This window comes from Dama dama, chromosome 20, assembly GCF_033118175.1.
Source record: "Dama dama isolate Ldn47 chromosome 20, ASM3311817v1, whole genome shotgun sequence".
NCBI lineage: Eukaryota > Metazoa > Chordata > Mammalia > Artiodactyla > Cervidae > Dama > Dama dama.
In genome coordinates this window covers 74,497,971-74,523,648 of record NC_083700.1, presented here as the reverse complement: position 1 = coordinate 74,523,648, position 25,678 = coordinate 74,497,971, and the positions used below count along the sequence as shown (strand labels likewise).

At 38.6% G+C, this 25,678-nt stretch overlaps 1 protein-coding gene across 1 annotated transcript in view; it reads right to left on the bottom strand.

The window, feature by feature from the left end:
- Positions 1-1,547: 1,547 nt before the first annotated feature.
- The window catches only part of RPE65 (retinoid isomerohydrolase RPE65), a 42,091-nt gene continuing 17,960 nt past the window's right edge, over positions 1,548-25,678 (bottom strand). Inside the window, exons 2-14 of the mRNA XM_061121642.1 lie at positions 21,449-21,531; positions 20,110-20,260; positions 18,533-18,640; positions 18,288-18,429; positions 13,816-13,963; positions 12,358-12,439; positions 11,987-12,119; positions 11,743-11,882; positions 11,063-11,192; positions 4,582-4,696; positions 4,393-4,487; positions 4,187-4,298; positions 1,548-2,893 (exon numbers count right to left, since the gene is read on the bottom strand). Coding sequence (XP_060977625.1) covers positions 2,742-2,893; positions 4,187-4,298; positions 4,393-4,487; positions 4,582-4,696; positions 11,063-11,192; positions 11,743-11,882; positions 11,987-12,119; positions 12,358-12,439; positions 13,816-13,963; positions 18,288-18,429; positions 18,533-18,609 — 1,326 coding nt within the window. The 5' untranslated portion in view covers positions 18,610-18,640; positions 20,110-20,260; positions 21,449-21,531 and the 3' untranslated portion in view covers positions 1,548-2,741. The remainder of the gene's footprint in view (positions 2,894-4,186; positions 4,299-4,392; positions 4,488-4,581; positions 4,697-11,062; positions 11,193-11,742; positions 11,883-11,986; positions 12,120-12,357; positions 12,440-13,815; positions 13,964-18,287; positions 18,430-18,532; positions 18,641-20,109; positions 20,261-21,448; positions 21,532-25,678) is intronic.

Sequence of the window (25,678 nt, the reverse complement as noted above, 5' to 3'; positions counted from 1 at the left end):
GATTGTAGATGATAGAATAAAACTGCCACAGAATTCTTGGAATGTAGGCTGGCTTTGCTGCCTGTTGATTTTTTTGGTTTAGAATATAGTATAGGAACTCTAAAAAGCAGAGACATTACTTTACCAAGAAAAGTCCATATAGTCAAAGCTATGGTTTTTCCAATAGTCATGTGTGGATGTGAGAGTTGGACTATAAAGAAAGCTGAGCACCAAAGAAGTGATGCTTTTGAACTGTGGTGTTGGAGAAGACTCTTGAGAGTCCCTTGAGGAAAACAAGGAGATCAAGCCAGTTAATCCTAAAGGAAATCAGTCCTGAATATTCATTGGAAGGACTGATGCTGAAACTGAAGCTCCAATACTTTGGCCACCTGATGCAAAGAACTGACTCATTGGAAAAGATTCTGATGCTGGGAAAGACTGAAGGCAAGAGAACGGGATGACAGAGGATGAGATGTTGGATAGTATCACTAACTTGATGACATAAATTTGAGCAAGCTCCGGGAGTTGGTGATGGACAGGGAAATCTGGCATGCTGCAGTCCATGGGGTTACAAAGAGTCGGACACGACTGAGCGACTGAACTGAGTTGACTGATAGGAACTCTGTCTAGATTGTCATGAGGCAATTATCAGTTACTAATTATTTTTTTATATTCTCGAAGATGTTATTATTTCTCCTTGGCTATGACAAATAGGGTGCTGAAATGGAAAAAAGCTGACTTCAAACAACTTATTTTAAAAGTAGGTACTTACTAATAGGTTTATTTATCTTAATTCAATTTGAATTTTCCCCTTAAAACAGATTTATGTGTTTATGAATGGGACATGATTCTCTAGATTCCTCCAGATGAATACCTTTGATTCTTAGAAATCAGGTTACTTAATTTTTTCAGTCTGAATTTCTGAGTTAATTCTTCCTGCTTGACGTAAATCTTCCTTATCCTAATTTAAGTTTTTAAAACTCATGTTCTATCTTTGCACTTGTAAAGCAGCTCCTAAGTCTTTTTGGTATAATATCAGCAATGACTATATAGACAGTCCAATTGGTGAAAAGGTATTGACAGAATGCTCCTTTAGTCAGATGTTCCTGTCTCCCTTCTTAACACTGTGGCTATCTTCACAGAGCACAGAGCTCAAAGTGGGATCTTCCAACTGGAGAAGCAGGCACAAAGAACTGCCAGACTTTCCTGTGGAAAAGGAATGGGAAGAAGGCAGGAGCTGACTGGCAAGTGTGGGAAGTGACAGTATTAGGAATTCTCTTACATTTAAAGACTTAAATAAGCACAAAACTTGGTAATTATTCAGCAATTTATTTTCTGCATTTTAAAAATAAATGTATGAATAGCTTTCTTTGTGGAATTAAGTTCATGTGCCATATCTAGAGACAAAATCCAGCAGATTGATGTTTATCTACAGTCACATATTCCATGTTATTTTATGGCATTTTTCTTTTTATTTTTTTGAGATATTTTTGAGATAGGAATTACTCCCAAAGAAATAATGATTACATTAAAAAAGCCACACATGGGAAATGATGGGAAAGGCCAGTAGTTATGCTTAGATGAGCTCTGCATGATTTTACTTTATAATTTCTGCTTTTTTGCAATTTTAGATTTTCTTTGAAAAGTATATTTTAATGAGTACTTATAATCTTAAAAAATGAGTTTGCATTTTATCTAAATAAAGAAATCAAATGGATGCATCAAGTACCCTAGTCAGTCTGTTCCTTCAAGCTGTTTTTACTTAGTCAAACAGGATTAAGATATAGAATAAAAAATTTTTTTCAATCTTCATTTTTTTTGCAACATATATCTCAGAAAAGAATAATTTTAAAAACAAAAGTGCTTAAATATATTCATATCTGAGTGTTAATGACAGTATTTTCTCTTTTTTCACTTTCTCTTCAGTCAGGTGCACTGTGCTTAAACGTAATTAAGCAGAAAAGGCAACAAAGTATAACCCCCCCACATTATTATCCCCATAATCTGATTTTAAACAGCAATTATGTTTGTAAGTATTTTATGCTATTTTTTCAAAAAAATTACAGCCACTACTATATGTAATTGCTTTGATGTTATGTAAGTTTCTAATAGATAACATAATCTCTGAGAAGTTATTTGGTTGAGAGCCCTCAGTGAATTAGAGACAGGCTGCCTCACTGTGAAATCAGAAAAAGTAATAATTGCCTATACTAAATGGAAATATTAAAGTTTAAACCATGAGAATCCTTGAACAATAATACATATGTGCATACAATTACAATGATTGTCTTAGATCAAAGACCCTGGTTTGAGAAGAAGTTTGATTTGACATTTAGTAACTAAGTCTTTTTCCAAGATGCTGCCTTGACACAGCAAAGCCACATACACATCAGCTGTAGACGACTTTGGCTTTTAAATGTTAAAAAGTAATAGGAGCAGATAGGTGCCTAAAATACACTTTTATAATAGGAATGAAAAACAGTTTAATAAATCCACATTCATTTTCTATTTGATTGTAAATATATAAAGAGTTTTTAGTTATGATGTACCTGTCTCACAAAGTATGATTATCTAAATAAGCACTTTTTAAAAAGGAATTCCTTACTCAACTCTGTGCTTTCTGTAAAATACTGCAAAACTGTGTGCATCTGCAAGTTAAAAACCCTTACAGACAGTAGGCTAAAGCTAAACAGAATTTGATTGCAGACCTGACTGTGTTTTTCTGTGTTTTGTTACCAGAAACATGTCATGCTAGAATGTGCTCAGGATTTTTTGAACAGTCCATGAAAAGTGACAGGAATGTTAATTTCCACTTCAGCCCTGGCAACTTCACTCAAGTCCTTGGCATTCAGAATCAGAAGATAAGCAGGCTTTTGTCCTGCCCCAGGGCTCACCACCACACTCAGAACTACACCTGTTAATGAGAAGTTAATAAGGCAGTGTTGAATTAAAAAAAAAAAAAAGCCCAGAGCCATAGATTAAATGTCATTGAAATACTACAGGAGACATTACACTCACAAATAAAGAAAACCAGATGACCTGATAGCGTGTTCTGACTCTTCTGCCACCTGGCCGTGTGGCAACCATGAAAGTGAAAGTGTTAGTTGCTCAGTCGTGTCTGGCTCTTTGCAACCCCATGGACTGTAGGCTGCCAGGTTCCTCTGTCCATGGAATTCTCCAAGCAAGAGTACTCTCTTGCATTGCAGGCAGATTCTTTACCGCCTGAGCTACCAGCAAAGCCCGTGGCAACCATGAGAGGGATGTTAAATTTTTCAAGTCCCCTAGACTATAAGCTCCAGGAAGGAAGTGACAGTGTCCTTCTTGCCCGCCATTGTATCCCGATAGCCTACCACAGTGGTTAGAACACAGTGAATATTCATTGAATTCTTATTTAATGAATGTTTCTGTGTTTTTATTTGTGTCATAAGATTTAACACCTGCTCTACTTACTGCAAAAAATGTTGTGACTTTTTAAAAAGACTTCTTAAAGACTTTGAAAACAGTAAGGTACATTATTTCTACAATTTCCAAGACCTAGCTTGGATGCTTTCCATCAAACAAAATAGGAACACACTTTTTGCAGTTTTGACTGGATGCACTGGAAATGTAAAATCACTTAGTGTAAAACAGCTCTACAACTCTTTATTCTATTCATTTCTCTGCGGTCTCCCATATTTTAATCCCGGAAAGTATAACCTACCCCACTGTCCCAGCTTTGTAGTTGAGTGTATCTGAATTGCTGTTTTATAGACTGTTGCTCTAGATCCCCTTCTAGCCCCAGTTTACTAAAAAGAAAAACCAAAACTAGAATCTCAAAGCCCCAATTCTCTTGGATCAGTTAGAATATTCAGTTTCCCTCCTTAGAACCCTATTTCTTTTCAGAAATGTATCTAGGTCAGGAAAGGCAAAACTTAGATAACATGCTGCTCCTTCTTCCTTCTCGCCTCCATCTAGAGCAGATACTGATATTCTGTTGTGACACCCGATGATGCTCTAAGTATTTTTCCAACAGTACCTAATGAAATCTGACCATAAGATAAAACTTATCTTCAAACACATTTACATTCTTTAGTGCTGTCCTATTCAATAGCAGGAAGGATTATTTCTGAACATTTGGAAATAATCAACATATGTCCTCTCCTAGTGAATTAACTATATGAACTCCAATGAGAAGAGAGGGTTCAGACACATCTATTACTCTCATTACCGTCATCTTCCTCCAAGGCATCTGGGTGAGAAACAAAGATAGGTTCTGAGGGGTATGAATCAGGCTCTTGCCATACCCAGGTTTCTTTAGTTTTGACGTTCAGCTTACAGAGCTGCTTATAAGAAAGAAAAATCAGTCAATATGCTTTACTTGACTAACATATGATTCAAAGTACTGTTCAAATGTTAGGAAGAGGGATTAATTACCCTGTCTGGAACAAAGTGATTCAAGCCAAGTCCATATGCATATGTGTAAGGTTTCCCACCATACTTCTGGTAATTGATTTGAGGAAACTCAAATGCTACAAAATAAAATACATGCTTAGGAAAACTCACTTTCTTTGAGTGGAACATTTTGTTCTCTCACATGTGAAGTTTTTTCCTATACCATCTCACCTTGGCGAGGCCCTGAAAAGAGAACCTCAGGTTCCAGCCAGATGGTCTCGTCACTGCACAGAATTGCAGTGGCAGTTGTGTTGGGGAGTGTGACTAAATTCTTGCCTGTGTCAGCCTAAGAAAGAGGATAACAGAAACCTCAGTGAACAAGGAATAAAATTCAAGCAGTTGTGAGAACAGTTTCCAGGTTTAGTTTCCTGAGTTCTTCATTTCTTAAGTCAACATGTAGAAGAAACAGTACAGAAAACTCTAGAAGGGAGAGCCCAAGAACACGACTGGGAAAGCTGTCCATGACCATGTCAGTCACTGACTGTGTATTACTGGGAAAATCAGTGATATATGAAAAAAAATATTACCTCGTAGGCCCTTCATCTTCTCATCTGTGAAATGAGACTGACCTCAAAGAACACATAGGGCCCTGAGGATGTGGTTCTGGAAAAAGAAGTATTTTGCTTCACAGTGACAAAGACTTCAACCTCTAGGTATTCATACAATGTTTATCTCCTTTAAAGTTAGCTATATTTTGATTTTATTGGAAAAATATCATATCCTTATGTTGTCAAAAAAGAAAACAAATGAAAAAACTACTGAACCTGATGTTTTCTAAGATCTCTTGATACTGAAATTGCTCCCACGTCATTTTTCAGATTATATTATGAAAGGAATGAATAAATATCATGAGCTCTTCAAAGAACATATGCATTTAGTTTTGCATTAAATACCTGAATACTTGGCTTGTACTAGACTCTACTCTAGACATTTGCGATATTTCAGAGAACAGAGTTCCTGTTGTTATGAAGTTTACATTCTAATTTGGAAAAATAAATATAGATAAAGTGTTTAGTATATCATGAATGTGGAGAGAAAAACAGAGCAGAGTATGGGGATCAGAAGTGTGAAGGGTAAGTGATTTATAATTTTAGTATGTAGTCAGGGTGGGCTTCATTGATAATGTGATATTTGGGATAAAACTGTAGGAGATGAAGGAAGCAATGTAGATATCTGGGGAAGAGCATTTAAGCAGAGAGAACAAATTGCAAAGGCGTGAGGCAGGAGTATTGTCAAGGGTGCTTGAAGAGCAATAAGGAGACCAGGTTGGCTGCTCTGACTGAGCTGGGGGGAGAACACAGGAGAGGAGGGTAGAGGGGTATCATGGGGTTAGACTGAGTAGAGCCTGATGGGTCATTGTGAGGACTTGGGTTTTTCCTGTGAGCAAGAGATGGGCAGAAGAGTTTGCAAGGCTATGATTTATTTTTAAAAGAATCACTCTGGCTGTTCTGTCAAGATCCCTTTAAGAATAGGTGATATGTAGGTGTGAAATCAGGGGAATCAGTCTGTCTTATAGTAGTCTAGTCAAAAGAAGACAATGGTTCAGACTGGGCTAGTAGCACTGAAGTTAGTGAGGAATGGAAGGCAGAGCAGAGGATTTCCTGATAGGTAAGATACTGGATAGGGAACAGGCATGAAATTACGTGAGAAGTCAAGGATGGCTCCAAGGTTTTGGGCCCAAATAGTTAAAAGTTGGAGTTGTCACAATAAAGATGGGGATTACTGAAGGTGGGATAAATTTTTTGGTAGGGGAAGAGGAGAAGTTTGAGTTTTGTCTTATTAAACTTGAGATGTTTACTGAACATCAAAATAAAGACTTAGCATTGGCAATAGCATACAAGAATCTTGAGTTAAAAGGAAAGTTGGAAGTGGAAGTGTAGGCTGCTTTAAGGCATGAGTCTTCACAAAGGAGTTAAAGTACAACTAGAAGCAGGACAAAGGGCTGAGTCCTGGTGCCCTCCAACATTAAAGGAAACACAGGAAAGAAGGGATAAATGAAGGGGCAAGAAGAGCCAACAGTAGGATTTTATAAGAAGGCAAAATAACAGCATGATATGCATGAATTAATGAAAACAGGAGGAGAGTAAGATATATGACAGAGTGGGAGAGTTGTAGAATAATGTCCTGGAGTGGGTGAGGAAGGATGGGAAAGACTAGTTCTGAATAAGACGATGGATAATTCAGTCTGAGTACAGATGCTGGTGGGTGGGTAGATGTGGTGGCAGGAGTCTACATTCTTTTCTGATTTCTTTCATTTGTTTCAGTAAAAGAGGAAGCAGAGCCATTAGTTGAGTATGAGTGTGGAGGTGGGATGTGTTAGAAGTTTGAAAGAGGAGAGTGTGAAATACTTAACTAGGAAAATGAAGTTGGGAAATGTTGCACTAAGGTTTGTGGTCATATATTTTAAAAATGGGCCAATGAACACAATTGTGTATTTTTAGCATTTAATTTGAGCCTTACAGGTACAAGCATGGAGTGGGTAGAGACTTGAATGTAACTAGGATTTGTGACTTTGACAAATAAATTCTATAAAGTAAGAAAGTGGCAAGAGAAATGAGGATCTACTCAAGGGGGTGATTACAATGATCATGAAATTTTAATCGAATAAGGAGGGAAGATAAGTCTTCAGGGGAGTGAGAGACGGTGAGCAGGTTCAACAGATTGGAGGTTCTGGTGGGAATTGTAATAGGGTTGGTAATCTTGAAAGGTAAGTCAGAATGTGTCCTGTATGAACCAAGGTTATGATACACCCACGGTCAAAGGTAATAGCAAGGTCAATTGTATGACTTGGGAAGTGAGTGGCTGAGTCAGAATGGAAGACAGGATCAGTGGAAGATGTCAAGGAACGAGGCCAGGCTGTTGGAAGAATCATCTATGATGTGTATACTGAAATCACTGAGAGTCGGAAGTAGATCAGGGGAGTGTGACACTGAGCCAGAAGAAGAGGGAGTGATGATTAGTACGTGAAAACAATAATGAGGGGTTGTATATATAAATGTACACATACCACTTGAGTATAAAATTAGTTGAAGTGAGATTCGAAATTGAAAGATTTTAAGGTTGGGCAGAAGGAACAATGGTTTGGAAGCAGCAAAGTGGAACAAGTGTTCCAACCCCAGGCCCAGTGGTACAAGGGCTGGAGGAGAAACTGCTACCCCTGGAAACTGCTGCTGAAGAGACCAATGTCCTAAAGAGTGTCAGATTTTTTGGTAAAAGAGATAAGATGGAAGGAACCTTCTGAGCAGAGGATAGATGGAATTTTTCTGGTGATGTACAATGAACTAAAAGGAAATAGTGAAGGATTTTCAGAATTGGGAAGAGATAGGAGGTGAGGAATGGCTCTTTTAAGATTCCATGAAGTGTGACCTCAAGGCTGTTCGTGGTGATGTTGGGAAGCAGAGAGCAGCATGTATGTATAGATACATATTGATATATGACTGCCTAAAGGTGGCAAAATAAAGAAAATTATATATATGTCTCTCTCTCTCTCCAAACAGAAGACCTGGAAATAACAGTTGATCCAACATAGTGAGTCCTTATGATTTGTAGCATTGTATGAATTAAGAAAAAAATTAGTTCAAATGTTGATGTTTAACACATTACTTATGGGACTGTAACTGTAACGATTTTACTCTGTTGTATCTTGTTTTTTCTATTATTAAATTCAGGCTTTTTAATGCAAGAGATCTGTAACATCATCTTTGCTTTCCAAACCAGCACCTCCTTTTCACTCTCCCTCTCACTATTTTTTTTTTAAAACAGATGTATTTATCCTCTGATACAGCAAACTCACTTCTGAGAGTCTATCCTATTGCTATATCTGCATATACATAAAAGAACATACATACAAAGTTATTCCTTGTGACATTATCTGTAACAGTCAATAAATGGAAATGACTCTGTCGCTCAGCAGTGAGGGACTGCAGCATATTGGTAAAAAAGAACACTGTGTGGTTGAAGAAAGTAAGATCTTCAATATATATTTTAAAATGAAAATAAGCAAGGAACAAAAATGTGGATACAGAAAGTTACTTTTTGTGTAAAAAGTGGGAATAATAATTCTATATGTTGGTATTTTTTAATATTTGCATAAACAAGCAAATGCAAAGGAAAGACATTAAAAGTTACACGTAAAAGTGAAGAGGAATGGTATGGAATGGATGCAGATAGAGGTTGGAGTGACACTTTCAGTGCAAACCTTTTTAGATCATTTTGATTTTTTGACCACTTAAATGCAGTCTATTCAAAAATAAGAAAGATATATTTAAAAATATCACCATTATTTCAATCGCTAAACCTGAAGCTTTAGTCGTCTTATACTCTTTCCCTTCCTTAGCCCTTCCTTCAATTTGTTTATCTCTTCTTTCCCTAATTTATGATCTAGTTTTCTCTTCATTACCAAACTTTAAAAGTACAGGCTATAGTAATTGATACCACATTGTCACTGTGGCTTGAAACCTGATTTCTGCCTCTCTCTGTATTCTACTGGAGGTCACTGAATCTGGTTTTTGGCTTCTTTTTTCAGCTTCATTTTTTTCAGCTTGCCTATATGTAGCAGTGGACACCAATGAAACCTTCTCTTGCCTCGTCAATGTGGCATTTTCCTCTCTTAGTTGTAACTAGGACCCTTTAGTGATTTTTTTTCTTTCTTTTTCTGACTCCTCTTTTTCTACCACTTTCTGCACATGGGTGTTTCCCCAACTTATGTGCTTGGCTATCTTTTATTTCAACATTTTATGGCTATCAAGTTCCTTATTTTTTAAAATCAACAAATTGGTAAGTTTCTTTTAGAATGCTTACTCCGAAGTATGAACTTTCGCTGCAAGCAATGTCTATCCTCATATATTTGATCATCATTTCAATGCCAATAACTATTAGCTCTCTTCTTCTAACCCTGCTTTGTGTCACAAGGACCTGCACTTCCACATGAAAGCCTACCTGATATCTTCATGAAGATGTTCTTGATGCTGATCTTGTAATTCTCATCAACAACAATAAGATCAGCATCAAGAACATCTTCATGAAGATATCTGGTAGGCTTGCATGTGGAAGTGCAGGTCCTTGTGACACAATGCAGGTTTAGAAGAAGAGAGCTAATAGTTATTGGCACTGAAATGATGATCAAATATATGAGGATAGACATTGCTAGCAAGAGAAGTTCATACTTCTTTGTTGTTGATGAGAATTATAATGAATATTATTTAACAGTTTATGTGGGGGACTATATTCAGAGATTGATATATATCACCTCATTTATTGATCACAAAAATCCTGTATGGTGGATATAGGTAAAGAAAGTGAAATGAAAGTGTTAGTTACTCAGTTGTGTACAACTCTTTTGCGACCTCATGAACTGTAGCCTGTGGGGCTCCTCTGTCCATGGGATTCTCCAGGCAAGAATAATGGAGTGGGTAGCCATCTCCTTCTCCGGGGGATTTTCCCAATCCAGGGATTGAACCTGGGTCTCCTGCATTGTAGGCAGATGCTTTTACTGTCTGAGCCACCAGGAGAGCCCAGATAAAGAAAAGGGGATGTGAAAAGGTTAAATGTCTTGCCCCAAATGACACACGAGAAAGCTGGAAGCCCTGGTCAACCTGGGTTTGTCTTCAGCCCTTTCACTCATTATTACCCTTTCCTCCTAGGTCTACAGTTCACGTCTGTCTCCAAATCTGCTCTGCCTATTGCATTTCCTATTTCCAAAGGTATCAACATTCTAGACACATAGGGTTTTGCATGTCTAAGACTTAATTCATTCTGCCATCCAATCAAATGTAGGATCCTTTCAGTTCTATCTGTAGGAACGTTCACTTTTGTCTTTCTGTTGCTACTACAACTACATTCTTCTGGCACCTGAGTAATTTAAATTGTCTCCAATCTCAGGTATCTTTCTCCTTCCAATACTACTTACACATGACACAGCCTTATTTTAGAAAATCAAAACAGCAAATGACCTAGTTATTATTTAGTCCAATTTATTTAGGTTTCAGAGCGAGCAACTGAACTTTGGGGTAACTTGCTCATTGAGAGATTTGCTCAGGGAAGTCGGACATTTAGTAGGAGAGACAACTAGAGGAGTCAGTACACTTGATACCCAGTCCGCCCACTCTGAGTATGGCTTTCTTCTATTCAAAATCCTTAATTCCCCACCACCTGTCAAATAAAATGCAAACCTTTTAGCCTAGCCTAAAAGCCTTCAAAGATTACCAACCTATTGTTTTTTAAGTTATTTTTGCCCACTTATCCCACTGTTTTTGTTTATTTGTTTATGTTCTAACCAGTTGGATTGCAATCAGGTTTTTTTTTTGTTTGTTTTTTTGGTTTTTTTTTTAGCAATCAGTTTTAAAAAGATTTTGTAAAAAAAAGAAAAACAGGTTGATAGTGAAAACTGGTTTTCACTTTGACTCTGTCACAACTGGATTTTGCTAAGTCATGAGCTTCAGTTTCATTTATAAAATGAGAGGAATTGAATTTGCTGATTTTTTTTTTTTCTTCCCTCCTCCCTCCATAGCCATATTCTGAATTTGCTAATTTTTAAAGTCCCTTCCAGTTCAGAAATTTTGAGCCTTTATGTATAAACACACAACAGGAGAAAAAATCCTGAGAAAGATGAAACATTCTCGTTATATCTGAAATCTATGTAGAGGGTGGTTACCTTGTCAATATTCAAAGGAAGTACGTATCTCCTAACTTCAGGCTGAGGAGCCTTTCTGGCATTTTTTTTCACCTCTTCCCAGTTCTCACGTAAATTGGCTAAATATAAATAATTATAAACAAATTCAAATCTGCAAAAATAAGAAATCAAACATGAGGACAGACAATTACAAATAATTTTAGAGACATGATGCATGTCTTTTAAAAGCACAAGTGCCTGTCTCTTCTTTAGTCTCCAATCTAGAAACTCCTAAAGACTCAGGTATACTGGAGCCACTTCTCCTGCCCACTCTGGGTAGAGAAAAGAGTCCCGCTTCATGGGTATGTTTAAATAACAGCAGCCTTTGAAACTTTCTGCTCTGTTTCTCTATCACCATTCTGTCTGTGTCTTTAGGGCTACTGTCTTTTTTAGTGACTTGCTGTTCTGAAGAAAGCATGTCTGTCTTTTTTTTAAAAAAATCAAACCCAGAGTAGATGCAGTTTAAGGCTCCTCAAAGGATCTTGTTAAATTTGAGGGAAATTAAGTTTAAGTTCATTCATCAAGTCATAGAATCTTTTATATTCTGGTCTGTTTCATGGACCTGAGCAGTTTTCAATCATTACCCATGGTTTGGGTAAAAAAACGTGATTTCCAGGAGCAACTGGAGATGTAACATTTATCCATTCAATGTGCTCTCTTACCCTTTCCAGCAACAGAGATCCACAATCAGAAACTCATGGTCTTCATAGGTATTGATGTGATGAAAGAGGTTAAAAGGAGAGGTCCTGTATTTGTTATTGATGTACTTTTTTCTTTTTTTGTCAGCAATATGAAGCCAAACCTAAAAGTGAGAATATTTTGATGCATTTAAAAAGAAAAAAAGTATGCATTATGAAACACATATTCTTTGGACTCATCAACCTGACAAATAAATGTAAGACTTACCCCCATGGTTTCATTGGACTCAAAACAATCCATGTAGTTGGCTCCCCAGAGACTCCATGAAGAAAGAAACTTGAACAGATTAATTTTTACTGGTGTCTCCACAAAAACAATATAGTTGGGAGTCAAACCAAAACTGTTCAGAAACAGAAATAAACTTGTGAGTGGGAAGGGTTGATGCTCAAACCACAGAGAAATATGTACACATGAGGTATGCTCAGTTATATGAATCAACAGTGCCTACATGAAATTAATTACATTTAAATTTAGGTTTCTGCAAGAAAATGTCATGATCAGGACTGGTATCAAAGGTAGGCAAAGCAGATCTTTAAACTTGAGTTTTCCTGAAGATTCATAGCAGGCCTTCGAGTTACCTATGGACGTAAGATGGCTTGAATCGGTCACTGCAGGGGAATTGTACAACGATCTCTGACTTGCTTATTGGATCTTCCTTGTCTGAAATAAAGTGGTTTTAAAAGGCTGTGGAACAGCCTCTTTTTTTAAATACAAAGCATTTAGAACAGCTTATGCGAGCAAAGAAATACATTTTCAGATCTTGATTTTTTAAAGAGTTTATTTCCATTTTCTTGGTCACTGGCATTTCTGAGGGAAATTTCATGTGGAGCTGCAATCACCCAGGAAAATCCAAATAGCAGCAGATCTGGAAAGTGCGCTCAAACAGTGTGTGGTAAATAGAGTATAGTGGAGTCACATCTTACTAACTGGAGGTGGGTTCTAAGTCAAGGGGGTAAGGCAAAACTTTAGTATGGTCAAAGTGACTTTTACAATCTCTTAAATTAGCTGTAAAGTCGTAGAATATGTGGTTTTGTTGTCTGTGGGTGCTAAGTCCCTTCAGTCATGTCCGATTCTGTGTGGCCCTATGGACTGTAGCCCATAAGGCTCCTCTGTCCATGGAATTATCCAGGCAAGAATACTGGAGTGGGTTGCCAGACCCAGGGATCGAACCCTCCGTCTCTTAAGTCTCCTGCGTTGGCATATACCACTAGCGCCACCCGGGAAGCCCTTTTTGTGTCAATAGCCCTGTACAATAATTCTTAAGCACATTAAAGTTTATTTGCTACTAAGGCAGTGTCTTTAAACCTTAGTGTACACCGGAAATACATAAAGAGTTTCTGAAAATACTGACCATAGGCCCACCCTCAGGGTTACTCATTCAGTCTACCTCAGGAGGGGCTTGAGATTTGTATTTCTAACAGGTTTCCAGGTGATGCTGCTGGTCCAGGATCTAAACTTCACAAATTATACTAAGCAAAAACTAAATAAAAATCCATATATACTCAAATAATTCTATTAACAAGATCAATATCAAATTTCTGACAATGAATGGAGGATGAATGTAGAATTCTAAAGAGTACTCTCTTCTGTTTTAGCATTATTTCTGTATAGTCTATATATGAATTAAAAGGTTTTATTTGTAGTTTTGGGAATTAAATACATATAAAATACTAAGTACACTTTCATATACATAGACATATGTTTGTTTAAAATCTTAATTTTGTCTGGCACATGGATAAGTGCTCAATAACTATTTGTTTGATTTGAGTCTAAATTCTATATGATCAAAGTCACATATACACTACATCTTTGAAACACTGTAGAACAGAACATGGCCACATGTTTTTTATATTTTCAATTTGTCATTTCCTACTATGGTGCTCTTGGGTATTTGTCCCCTGGTAGGGTGACGATGAGGATAGTTTTCTGAAAATCTGAAAGTAATTTAACAGTCCATATAGTGGAATCCCGTATTTCCAGTAATTTTCTCACATTATAGATACTTGTTTTAAGAAGAGTCAAAGTGGTAAACTGACCTGCTTGTAGTGGTGGGATCTTTACAATATTGTAGGCAATTGAAAAATTTTTCCCAAAGCAATTACCAATGTTGTAAACAGTCCCGTCATTTTCAATGTGGGGGTGAGCAGTGGCTCCATTGACTGAGACATAGTTGCAAAGGTCAACCTATGGAAGGAAAAGAGATGTCACCCATGTTAAGAGAAAGACTGTATTCCATCTTTGGTCCCTCAGTCTGACCTCACCTCTATCATCACCTTCACCCTAAGTGCACCTTCACCCTAAGTGCACATTCTCTTTCCTTCCATCTCTCTGGGTCCTACTTTCTTTCAAACCTGTGGAAGTTCCAACTTTAGTGCAGAGCTCTTCCCTGACCCCCACACTGACCCTTCATGCCTTTGAAATCTTTAAGTTCTCTCTGATTGTGCTCTTCTGTTGATGTAGACCATGAATTGCTCTGGTTGGTTATTTTCCTTTTGCATATACATGCTGTCCTCAAACAGTGATGAATTTTACTCCTGAAACTTCTTTACATTTTCCTTATTGAATTACATTGAACTACATGCTGATAGCTATTCATTTTCATTTTAAAAAATACAAATTTTGTATGATACAACCTAAATACCAAATCCAGTGTCTTACATGTAGATGAATTTGGAACTGAAAGAAAACTCAGAATTCTAGTATAGAAAGTCTTAACCTAAACAGACTTCAGGGGAACCATGAATTCCTGGAATTAATGGAAACTTCTGAAAAGAGGATTCAGTACTTCAATTGAATTTGATTCTCATAAAAAATTAAAAACCATAAATCTATCACAAACCTCTCAGTTTACATAAGGAGAACTTGAGGAGTCAGAGAGGTCAAGTGACTTGTCAAAAGATGCAGAGCACTAGAATTTCTGCTTGGGACCTGCTCAGTAAAGATTTATTGAATAAATAATCCATGATTATACATTTGTCTAACCAAAGTTCTTTCTATTTGATTAAGATAATATGTTTTAAAGCTTAGGGAGTTTTTAGTATTCTCATTTAAATATTAGGCAAGACATTCACTCATTCAGTCATTTGTCAAGTACTCATTGGGCTTCTATTATATGCCAGATGCTTTGTCAGTGTCTAGGAAAACAGAGATGGTCCTTGCTGTCAAAAATTGCAGTATTGATTTGCAGTATCCAATACTGTAGCCACATGTAGCAATTTAAATGTAAGTTAATCATAATTAGATAGAACTTCGAATTCAGTTCCTCAGTCACATTAGCCACATCCATGTGCTCAATACTTGGACAATACAGATATAGAAATGTAGAAAGTTCCATTGACAGCTCTGTACTAGACAATTGATTGGCTCAAGACTGAGAAAGGAGTACAGCAGGGCTGTCTGCTGTCCCCTATATGCTGAGCATATCATGAGAAATCCCAGGCTGATAAGTTACAAGCCGGAATTAAGATAGGTGGGAGAAACATCAACAACCTCAGATATGCGGATGATACCACTATAGTGGTGGAAAGCAAAGAGGGACTAAAAACCCTGTTGATGAGGGTGAAGGAGGAGAGTGAAAGAGCCAACTTAAGGCTAAATATTAAAAAAACTAAGATCATGGCATCTGGCCCCATTACTGCATGGCAAATAGAAGGGGAAAATGTGGAAGTGGTGATGGGTTTCCTCTTCTTTGGCTCCAAAATCACTGCAGACCGTGACTACAGCCATGAAATCAGAAGACAATTGCTTCATGGCAGGAAAGCGATGATGGACCTAGACGGTGTGTTGAAAAGCAGAAACGTGATTCTGCTGACAAATGTCCGTATAGTCAAGGCTATGGTCTTCCAGTGGTCACATATGGTTGTGAGAGCTGGACCATAAAGAAGGCAGAATGCCAAAGAATTGATGCCGTCAAACTCTGGTGCTGGAGAAGACTCCTGAAAGTCCCCTGGACATCAAGGAGATCAAACCAGTCAATCTTAAGGGAGATCAACCCTGAATACTCTCTGGAAGGACTGATGCTGAAGCTGAAGCTCCAGTATTTTGCTTATCTGACATGAACAGATGATTCATTGGACAAGTCCCTGATAATGGGAAAGATTGAGGGCAGAAGAAGGGGGTGTCAGAGGATGAGATGGCTGGACAGCATCACTGATGCAATGAACATGAACTTGGGCAAACTCTGGGAGATGGTGATGACAGGGAGGCCTGGCATGCTGCAGTCCATGGGGTCGTAAAGAGTCAGACATGACTGGGTGACTGAACAACACTAGAACAATAAGCTGGAATAAGTGAAGTAAGTGCAAAACCATATCTGTAAAGAAAAGCCCTTTAACCCAAACTGGGAGATTAGGCAGGGCTTCCCAAGGGCGATGACTCCAACTCATGTTGAAAGATGAGTAAAAGTCAGTCAGATGCAGAAGGATAACAATGTGTTCTAGGAAGCAGGAACCTTACTGTAAAGGCAGTTGTAAATAGAGTTGTAAATAGTGAATGCTGCTTGGGGAATTCTAGTCATTCAGTATGGCTGTGGTGAAGAGCACACAGGGAGAAGGAGAAATAAAGATGGGCCAGCCACAAAGGCCTGTGTTTTAACTTTATCTTGGAAACTGTGGGTGCACTAGATGGAATAGCACATTTATATTTGCATTTTAGAAAAAAAATTGCTTCAACTGAATTAAGGAAGCTGTATTTAAGGAAATCAGTCTGGAGGCAAAGGTACTTGTTAGCAGGCTATTTCAGTCAAGGTAAACAAATAAACAAACAAAAAACCCTCAAATTTTTAAAACTACATTTTTATATGAAGTTAGGATATAGAGATGCTCACAGTGAAACCTGACTCCTAATAAAGTCTATTTTGGAGCCATACCATGAACTTCACACTTCCAGTTAAATTACCATGGCAATCTGATACACTGTCAAAGTCAAATGAGTAGTTTAGAAACTTAGTTTCAGAACTTCTCTAAACGATCTACACACACACTCATATGTGGTTACAAACATACATCCAAACCAAGAAAAAGCTGTTGAGAATATGTCAAACCTTAGTAAACAGTCTGGGGGATTATAAATCGGCCTCTAGTATTGAGACCCAGTGTTGCGACGACTTTCCTTTCTATTCCTATTACACTAAGTTTCTCTTTCTGGTCTTCAGTTTCACTAACTGGTCTCCTAGTTCTTTTGCCCTCCCATACAGCTTACACATAGTTTCCGGATTAAATAACCTAAAGCTTTGCTTATACCACTTCACTGAACAAAAACTTTCAGTAGTTTACCATCAACCAAACAACTTATTCCAAATTTCTGTCCATTATTCAAACTTCTAGTTTCACTCTACCCTTGACACGGCATGCTCTGATCACTAGTTTGCACCTAGCAGTGCTTTTGTCCCCTAGTGGGGAAGTTGGAAATGTTGGGGAGCATTTGGGGTTTGTGCAATGATTGAGGACAAATCTGGTGTTTAGTGGGTGAGACCAGGGATGTCAAACCTCTGCAATAGGTGAGACAGTCCCCATAGTGATGAAGTGCTACCTGCCCAATGTCAATGCCACCTCCATTGAGAAATACTGCAATTCTAGCCAAAAAAAATTATTCTTTATCCTCCAGTTTCCCACCTCTATTCATTTGGTCATGGTACTTCTTGTATCTGAAATGCTCTTTCCCCAAATTCAATGAAGTTTTGCTTTCCCTCTAATTTCAAACTCAAATGCAATACTTTAAAATTTTCCTTGATCTGCTCCACTTCACACCCCTCAACACTGCTAGAAGTAATCTTTATAGGCACTTCCATAGAAGGTTTCCTTCTCTGAAAGGACTTACTATATTCTGTGTTCTATTATAGTTAAGTAATATATTTAATTGATTTCTCCACCTATATGTTAAGTGTTCTGAAGGCAAGAATGATGCCTTGAAAACAGCTGCAACTTAATAAACAATGGTTGGAAATGTAGATCTGTCTTACTGAATGCTGCACTGAGACTGCCTCATATCTCAGTAAAATTTATCACTTTCTAGTATTGCTCATGTGTTTCTTTATGCTTTTTCATGTAAGGTATGGCTTTATCTCAAACAAGAAGGTCTATAAGAAGGGGTAAAATTGGTGCAGCACACTTTCTTAGAACCATGAACTTAATCTTTTCAATATTAAATGTGCCAGTTCCATGCTAGCCTATAAAAGCCACGAAGAGCAGGGACCATGTTGTCTTACTCATTGGTGTATCTTTTGCATCTAGCATACATTCTGGTACATGGAAGGGACTTAATACTTGTGTCACAAATAAATATGTTAGGCATTTTATATAGTTTTCCTCTAATTCACACAATAAATGTTTAAAATTTCACAGATGAGAAGTCTGCCTTATGTCACATAGCTAGCAGTTGATGACAAAGCAGTGATTTGAAACTTAATGTATCTGGCTCTCATATTCTTCAAACAAAATGTTCAGTGGACTTAATTCTAAGGTGCAAATTCTAAATTCCTAAGCGATATCTTCTGAGCACTGTGTCCTACCTGCTTAATTGTTTCCAAGGTCTCAGGATTAATCTTTGTAATGAAGTTGGTCTCTGTGCAGGCATAGTAATCTTCCCCCACTGGGTATATATTAACAAGGGCATTGTCAGTAACCTCCACTCCTCGAAAGTAAGAAAAAAACCTGTAGAAGCAAATGGATTTTTTAGTCCAGTAACTTTCAAGCCATGAGAGAAAAAGGGCTAATGTAAAATGTCTTTAATAACATGCAGTTGGGTTTTAGAAACCTGGAAAATATATTCTTGCAGGGATCTGGGAAAGCACAGGTGCCAAATTCTGTTATGACGATCCTTTTCTCAGTCATTGCCCGTACGTAAGCATCAGTGCGGATGAACCTGAAGGACATTGAGACATGGGAAAGGTTACAGAGAAGGGGAATTAGTGTAGTCCCTGGGGAGCACAGAAGGTCATTCCATGTGCTGTTATCAAGAATCATAAATTCACAACATGAAGAATGAAGAGTCAGGTCACTTTCTTGGGGTGACTGAAGGAGAAAGAGACAATGTGCCATGAGCTTCAATTATAAACTTCACAGTGACAGATGAGGAAATCAAGGCTCAGAGAAGTTAATGATCGGCATATATGGCCTGAGCCGGAAAATATGACTTTTCCATATCCCACCATGCAGCCCTATGGGTAGTTCAAACTGGGCCTCTGACTTCCTGTAGCCTATGACTCATCATCCTACACTGAGTGGGGAGGTATACAACATGGTGTGCTGAATTAGATTTCCTTCAATCTTCCTCATTTTCCTCTAGTGTTTTTCTTTAATTTAAAATTTTATTTTGCTACTTTTAAAAGTAGATATTCTTGAATCCAGTCTCTTACACAGGCAGACCTCCTCAACCATATCCCAGACTAGACAGCATACGTTGCCTAGGGTTTCTCATGTGGAGAGCCAATTAAAATTTGATTTTGTACTTTTGTGAAGAGGAAAAAGTACCAAGGTCTTTAGAAAGCATATAAAGGCTTTCTCTGACCTCCAAAATAAGCTTTCACAGCTAAATTTTTGCTTGACCTGATCTGTTTCTTTTCTAAAACAGTCCAAGTTATCCCAACTACTTCAAGACTCCATTTATTCTTGCTTTTGATGTCTCTTCAGAATGCCTGAAATCTGTGGTGATCAACAAAGCCACTAATAGGCCTGAATATTAAAGCATAAAACAAAGTATTTATTGTCGTGCTAATGAGTCTTTGTAATGAAGCTGGAATGATGGCTTAGGGCCTCAAGCCTTTTAGCAACCATCTCCTGTTTTTAGAAAACTTATTCCTGGTATCATTATGACATATTTGGTCCTTGCCTGCTTTGTGACACCCCCTCCCTCCTTTCCATTGGCCTTTCTGATTATAAAACAGGAAAGAAATCAAGCACTCCATGGTCTAATAATAATAAAATGACTATTATTATTATTAAATGCTTCTGATGGACTAAGCACTGTGTTCTCATTTTATCCTTGTAATAAACTCTGAAGTAAATTCTTTTACCTCTCCCATTTTTATAGATGACAAAACAAAGAAGTAGAAGTTAATAATTTGCCAAAGGGCACCGACCTAGGCAAATGGTATCTAGGACATACAGGATTTGAGGCCAGGCATGTCAGACCCCAAAGCCCTAGTTCTTTGCTGTTTCTTTATCTTGTCCTATAGTTCCCAGGTGTCCATGCAGACTCATGGCCCAGGAGGATTCTGAGTGGAGGTGAGTATAAGGTCTCCTCTTGGGTTCAGGAAGTTAAAAAGCACATGCAAGGAGGAGCTGAGCTAGGCCCCAACCCTAGGGAGGGGAGTGGAACCTAGTCTTCTTTACCTTCTGTGGTATGTGACATGTCCTTCTTTAAAGTCAAACTTGTGCAGGAGGGCTTGCCCATCAAACAGGTGATAAAATGGTTCAGATCCAACTTCAAAGAGTCCTGGCCCACATCGAAGAAGACTGCCGGTCAGCCAGAGGGGGATCCTGCCTGTGAAGAAAGCGAGACACAGAATCTTGTTTCTTATACCTGCTCTTCTCATCCCTGGTAAGGAGCAGTGATTATATAAGCCATCTGGATGGGCAGCCTTTTACTTCTGAAGCTGGCAGTGATTTCCATTCCCAGCTCTCACGTGGGGTAGCTCTCGGGAAATGTCTGCTGGCTGACTCTCCTTTTTCTAGGGGACCAAGGGGTGGGAAATGTGGCAGCATCTCTGAGTTTAAACAAAAGGTTGGAAGGAGACTGGGAAGAACACCTGGAATGGAATGGGATTCTCCATCTAACAGATTTTCCCAGCTACCAATACATTTGCCTTTTTACCATCTTACTTTTAAGAAAAAAAATCAAATTTCTTGATACAAGAGGGATGGATTAGAAGTAGAGATTGAGATACTAAAAAAAGATGTGTCAATAGAACAAACCATTTCAGTGAAACAGCACGATACTGGATTTTTAAAATACAGAGCTAAATTCCTTTGAGAATATGGGCTACTGTCCAGATAAAGGTCACCTTGCTGTAGCAGAAAGTACACAGGGCTGTCAGAGACCTGAATTCTGGTTCAGGATTTGCTGTGTGCTATCTCTGGGCATTAGTGTCCTTCTCTGCAAAGTGAGGGACACACTTAAAGGTTTTAAGGCCATTCAGTCTAAACAGGTTGTGCCCTTTGGTCCTTTGAAAGTACAGCATATGGCAGTATTTGTTTAATCCTTATCAACTCTCCAACCCAAAATGTAATATTTCATACAGTCCACTTTATAAAGATTTATATTTCTGATAAAAATTTGAAAAGAAGACATGGCTCACCTAAAAGACACAGCATTAATTTGATTGCTAGCATCTAGACTGTTAACATCAGAATCTAGTTGAGAAAAAATATTGGGTTCATCTCTACCATTTTCCAGCAGAGGCAATTGGGAGGAAAGAGACAGTTTAAAGATGAACAAAGGTATAGTCCCAGTAATTAAGGAATTCCAGCTGGGTAGCATTTTTTAAATATATATTTTAGAAAAGTAAAGAAAAGATGAAATGGGTTCTTGGTATAAAAAGCCCAAATCTCCGGATTCCTCTCTTTGTAGCCCACAGGGGAACCTGTGTTGAGAGATGCCAATGAATAAGGAGACAGCAAAGAGAGATCTCGACAAAAAAGAGAAGATAGCTTCAAGAAAGCTGAGACCAACCTGTAACATGGGCTGTGAGCGGCGAGGATAGCTCCTCCACAGTTTCAAATAGTTTCTTGTAACCACCAGCTGGATGTTCAACTCTGAAATGGTGGAATAATGAGGAAGATGTTCATGTGGAATCTCAGAGTGTCCATGGAGACAGAGGCAGAGCTCCAGGAGAAAAGATGTCCTCTACTCAATGCTGGTGTGTATTGCCAGTCTAGCCGGGGCTGGGAGTACAGTGTTTTGGGAGGAGATATGGTGGTGGTGGTAGAAACTGGGGAAGGGTGGCAGAAATGTATCACGTTGGCAAGGGGGCCCAGGTTGGTGTTTCTCCTTTGATGACAAGGAAAATTACCTCCCTTTTAATATTACAGTGGACTTGCCTTCTGCAGTTGTCCCATATTTCTGAGGACAAGTCAACAAATCCCATTATTATTGTTACTCCTCTTCCTGATCAAGTCTTTCCCACAGAATTATCCTACTGTGTCCATACCCTCAGTTTACTGCATCATTCATTCTCTTGACTCCCAGACAGTCTCATTCCTCTCCCTCTTATGAAGTGGGAGACCACAGGTTTTGGGATCAATACCTCATCCTTTGCTATTCATGCATATTATACCATCATCTCTTCCCACTGTCTTATTTCGTCACCAATCTCTAAGAGCTTCAGTACATTTTAAAAGTAGTCAGACAAGAATATTTAGGTCATATATACATATATGTATATATTTTAATGTTCTTCCTTCTCACTTTGGCTCATTTTATAACTTCTTAGAGTGACAGCTCTGACAAGACTGCCTAATTATGAGAGTTATCTTTTATTAAGCATTTACTATGTGCCACATACAATCAAAAGGAATTTATATGCTCTTCATTCATTTAAATCTCACAGCTCTGCAATGAGGTAAGTACTACTTATCCTATATGTGGAAAAGCCGAGACTTTAAAAAGTAACTTGCCTAAGATAACACAGTTAGGAAATGACTGGACAAGAAGTGGAACCCAGGTCTGGCTCTTTGAATCTTCATGCTGACTACTGCTTCCAAGGCCCATTCCAAGCCATAAAATCCCACTGTAATTTAGACCTGACTTCTAGATATTTGCTTCAATATGCATATAGGAAGAAACAAACTCTCCCACCAAGACCCAAGGCTTTCCCTAAATGCATCATCAGTTGTCTTCAGGAGCTCTTGAAATAGCTCATTTACCATCAACACACTAAAGCATTAATAAAAAATCTCCCAGAGATACTTACTGGATGGACATTTTCTCTCAGTAGAGGACTGAGGGTTCTGGCACCAACTGTGGAGTGAGGAAGCAAGTCCTCAGCCATAGGCCTTTATATGCCTTCTAAATCCCCCTGAAAGGAGCGATGGCTTTGGGAATCCGTTCCCACCCCCTCAGCTGAGAGAGGGAAAACAGAAGTGGCTTTCAGCACTCAGATACTCCTGATACTTGAGCATTAATTTGGGCTGGCTGCTCGCTTAATTGTTTTTTGGCCATCTTCCAGAGACCTCAATCCTTCCCAAAGAGAACAAGAAGTGGATTAGAAAGAAAGGAGTTGCGTGGGAGTGGCTAGCATCAGGCCTGAGCTGATCCGTGTCACCCCACAGGAACCTGGCATCCTTCTCTGGTGCCCACCTCCCTCTTCTTCTATGCCCTCATCTTTACCCTCATTCACTATTCTTTCACTTACTTATTTTTGAAAATATCTGTTATTCATTGTCTATGGAGCAGGCATGGATAAGCTATCTCTGTCTTTACAGATCTTGTAACTCTGCAAGAATGACAAGAAACTAACAGGCTAGTCTATAAAATTTTATCAGTGCTATGATTGGAGAAGTACAGAGTATTATAGAAGCACACTGCACTACCTCTCACCCTCTCTGGTCACCTTTTTGACCCATTTCAGGGCCCACTTCTGACCAGGCTGAGGACTTCAGCTGTGTTCTTTTGATCTGCTGCAGATGAACCCCTTTTGATATCCTTGCTTGTCACTAAAGCTTGCCTGAACTCCACATCACCTTTCTATTCCTTGATACATGTGCTGCACTCAGAAAGTAAATAGCAATATTCCATTCATATTTCCACACTCTTTTATTAAGCCTCAGTAGTTTGTCAGCACAAATGTGGTACTGTCCAAAGGGGTCCCCAGGAACATACAAGATGTATGCTATACCAGCTGATAACTTTAACATTTTTAAGAAACTCATTAACCTATAAACCTGTTAAACTCATTAAACTTTTTAACTCATTTAAATATTAATTAGTGGTTAGGCTTCTCATCCTCAAGATCTTCAACAAACCTATAAAGCAATTAATTTGAGCACTCTCCAAGATAGATGACAAAACCTTACTTTCCCAGCATATTTTGCAGTGAAGATTCAGGCATGTGTCCTGGACTCCATCAATCAGAGGCAAGGGCAGAGGTCTTAGTGGTAGCACCCCGTGCCCAAGATCAGGCGTATCTTTATTCACCCAAGGCAGTCATGGTGTGGAACCATTCTACAGTGGGGCCTAGAGCATTATCACTGGACTGGTAGTCTCCAAGTCTCATTTTTTAGCTATCCGGGAGATTCTATTAGCTATCTAGTATATAAAATTTGTGTGTGTGGCTTTGATTAACTAAAGGTAGTTTTACTATTTATAACTAAGAGCTCTGTATCTAGAAAATGGTGGTAATATAGGATACTGTAGTATCACATAGAATGAACATCTGTATTGATGTATGGAGGATTTTTGAGAACGTATCTAAGATGAGATAGGAAGAATATATAAACATTAGCCAGTCAAAGCACAGGGAGAAGAGAGTTTAGGCACAGTTTGGAGGAATTTATAAAAGTCTGGAAGTGAGCAAGATTTGGGAAAATGGCAAGAGATGAAGTTAGACTAGAGATAATCATAGGTTGGATGGCATCACTGACACAACGGACATGGGTTTGGGTGGACTCCGGGATTTGGTAATGGACAGGGAGGCCTGGTGTGCTATGGTTCATGGGGTCACAAAGAGTTGGACACGACTGAGTGACTGAACTGAATTGAACTGAATCATAGGCCAGATTTTGCGGAGCTGTGTGAACTGTGAAAAGAAATTGATACCCATATCATGAGAATAGAGGGAATCACTGAAATATTATACCCAGGAGAGTGATCTGATCTGATCTGCCTTTTATTAAGACCACTATGATTACATTGTGGACAATATGTTGGAATGGGAGACTTGGGCAAGATAAACTAGAAAGTGAACAAATAGTGAAGGTAGTTGATGAAGGGGAATGTTTTGGGTAGGAGGGGGATAAGAATGGTCAGATTCAAGAACTATTTCAGAGAAAGACTGATAAAACTCTGTGCTTGGTGAATGTATGGAGAAATAAAAGGCAGAACAAGGTTTGCCTGAAGGTTTCTGACTTGAAATATGGTACAGTTCAATGAGATAACGCATCAGTTCAGTTCAGTCCAGTTCAGTTGCTCAGTCGTGTCCAACTCTTTGTGACCCCATGAACCACAGCACTCCAGGCCTCCCTGTCCATCATCAACTCCCAGAGTCCACCCAAACCCATGTCCATCGAGTTGGTGATGCCATCCAACCATCTCATTCTCTGTCATTCCCTTCTCCTCCTGCCCTCAATCTTTCCAGCATCAGGGTCTTTTCAAATGAGTCACCTCTTCGCATCAGGTGGCCAAAGTATTGGAGTTTCAGCTTCAACATCAGTCCTTCCAATGAACACCCAGGACTGATCTCCTTTAGGATGGACTGGTTGGAGTTCCTTGCAGTCCAAGGGACTCTCAAGAGTCTTCTCCAACACCACAGTTCAAAAGCATCAATTCTTCGACACTCAGCTTTTTTTATAATCTAACTCTCACATCCATACATGACCATGGAAAAACCATAGCCTTGACTAGACGGACTTTGTTGGCAAAGTAATGTCTCTGCTTTTTAATATGCTGTCTAGGTTGGTCATAACTTTCCCTCCAAGGAGTAAGCATCTTTTAATTTCATGGCTGCAATCACCATCCGATTTTGGAGTGATTTTGGAGCCCAGAAAAATAAAGTCAGCCACTGTTTCCCCATCTATTTGCATACTCTGTGTGATATTTTAGCAATGCAGAAAGAGAAAAGCCTGATTTAGATATATCTATTAAAAGAAAGACATCATTGGGAGTTGTGATAGTTCGAAAGCTTTATAGGGAAGTGAAGTGAGTTGGAATCTGAAGGACAGCCTAGGTATGGAGAAGGCAGAGAAG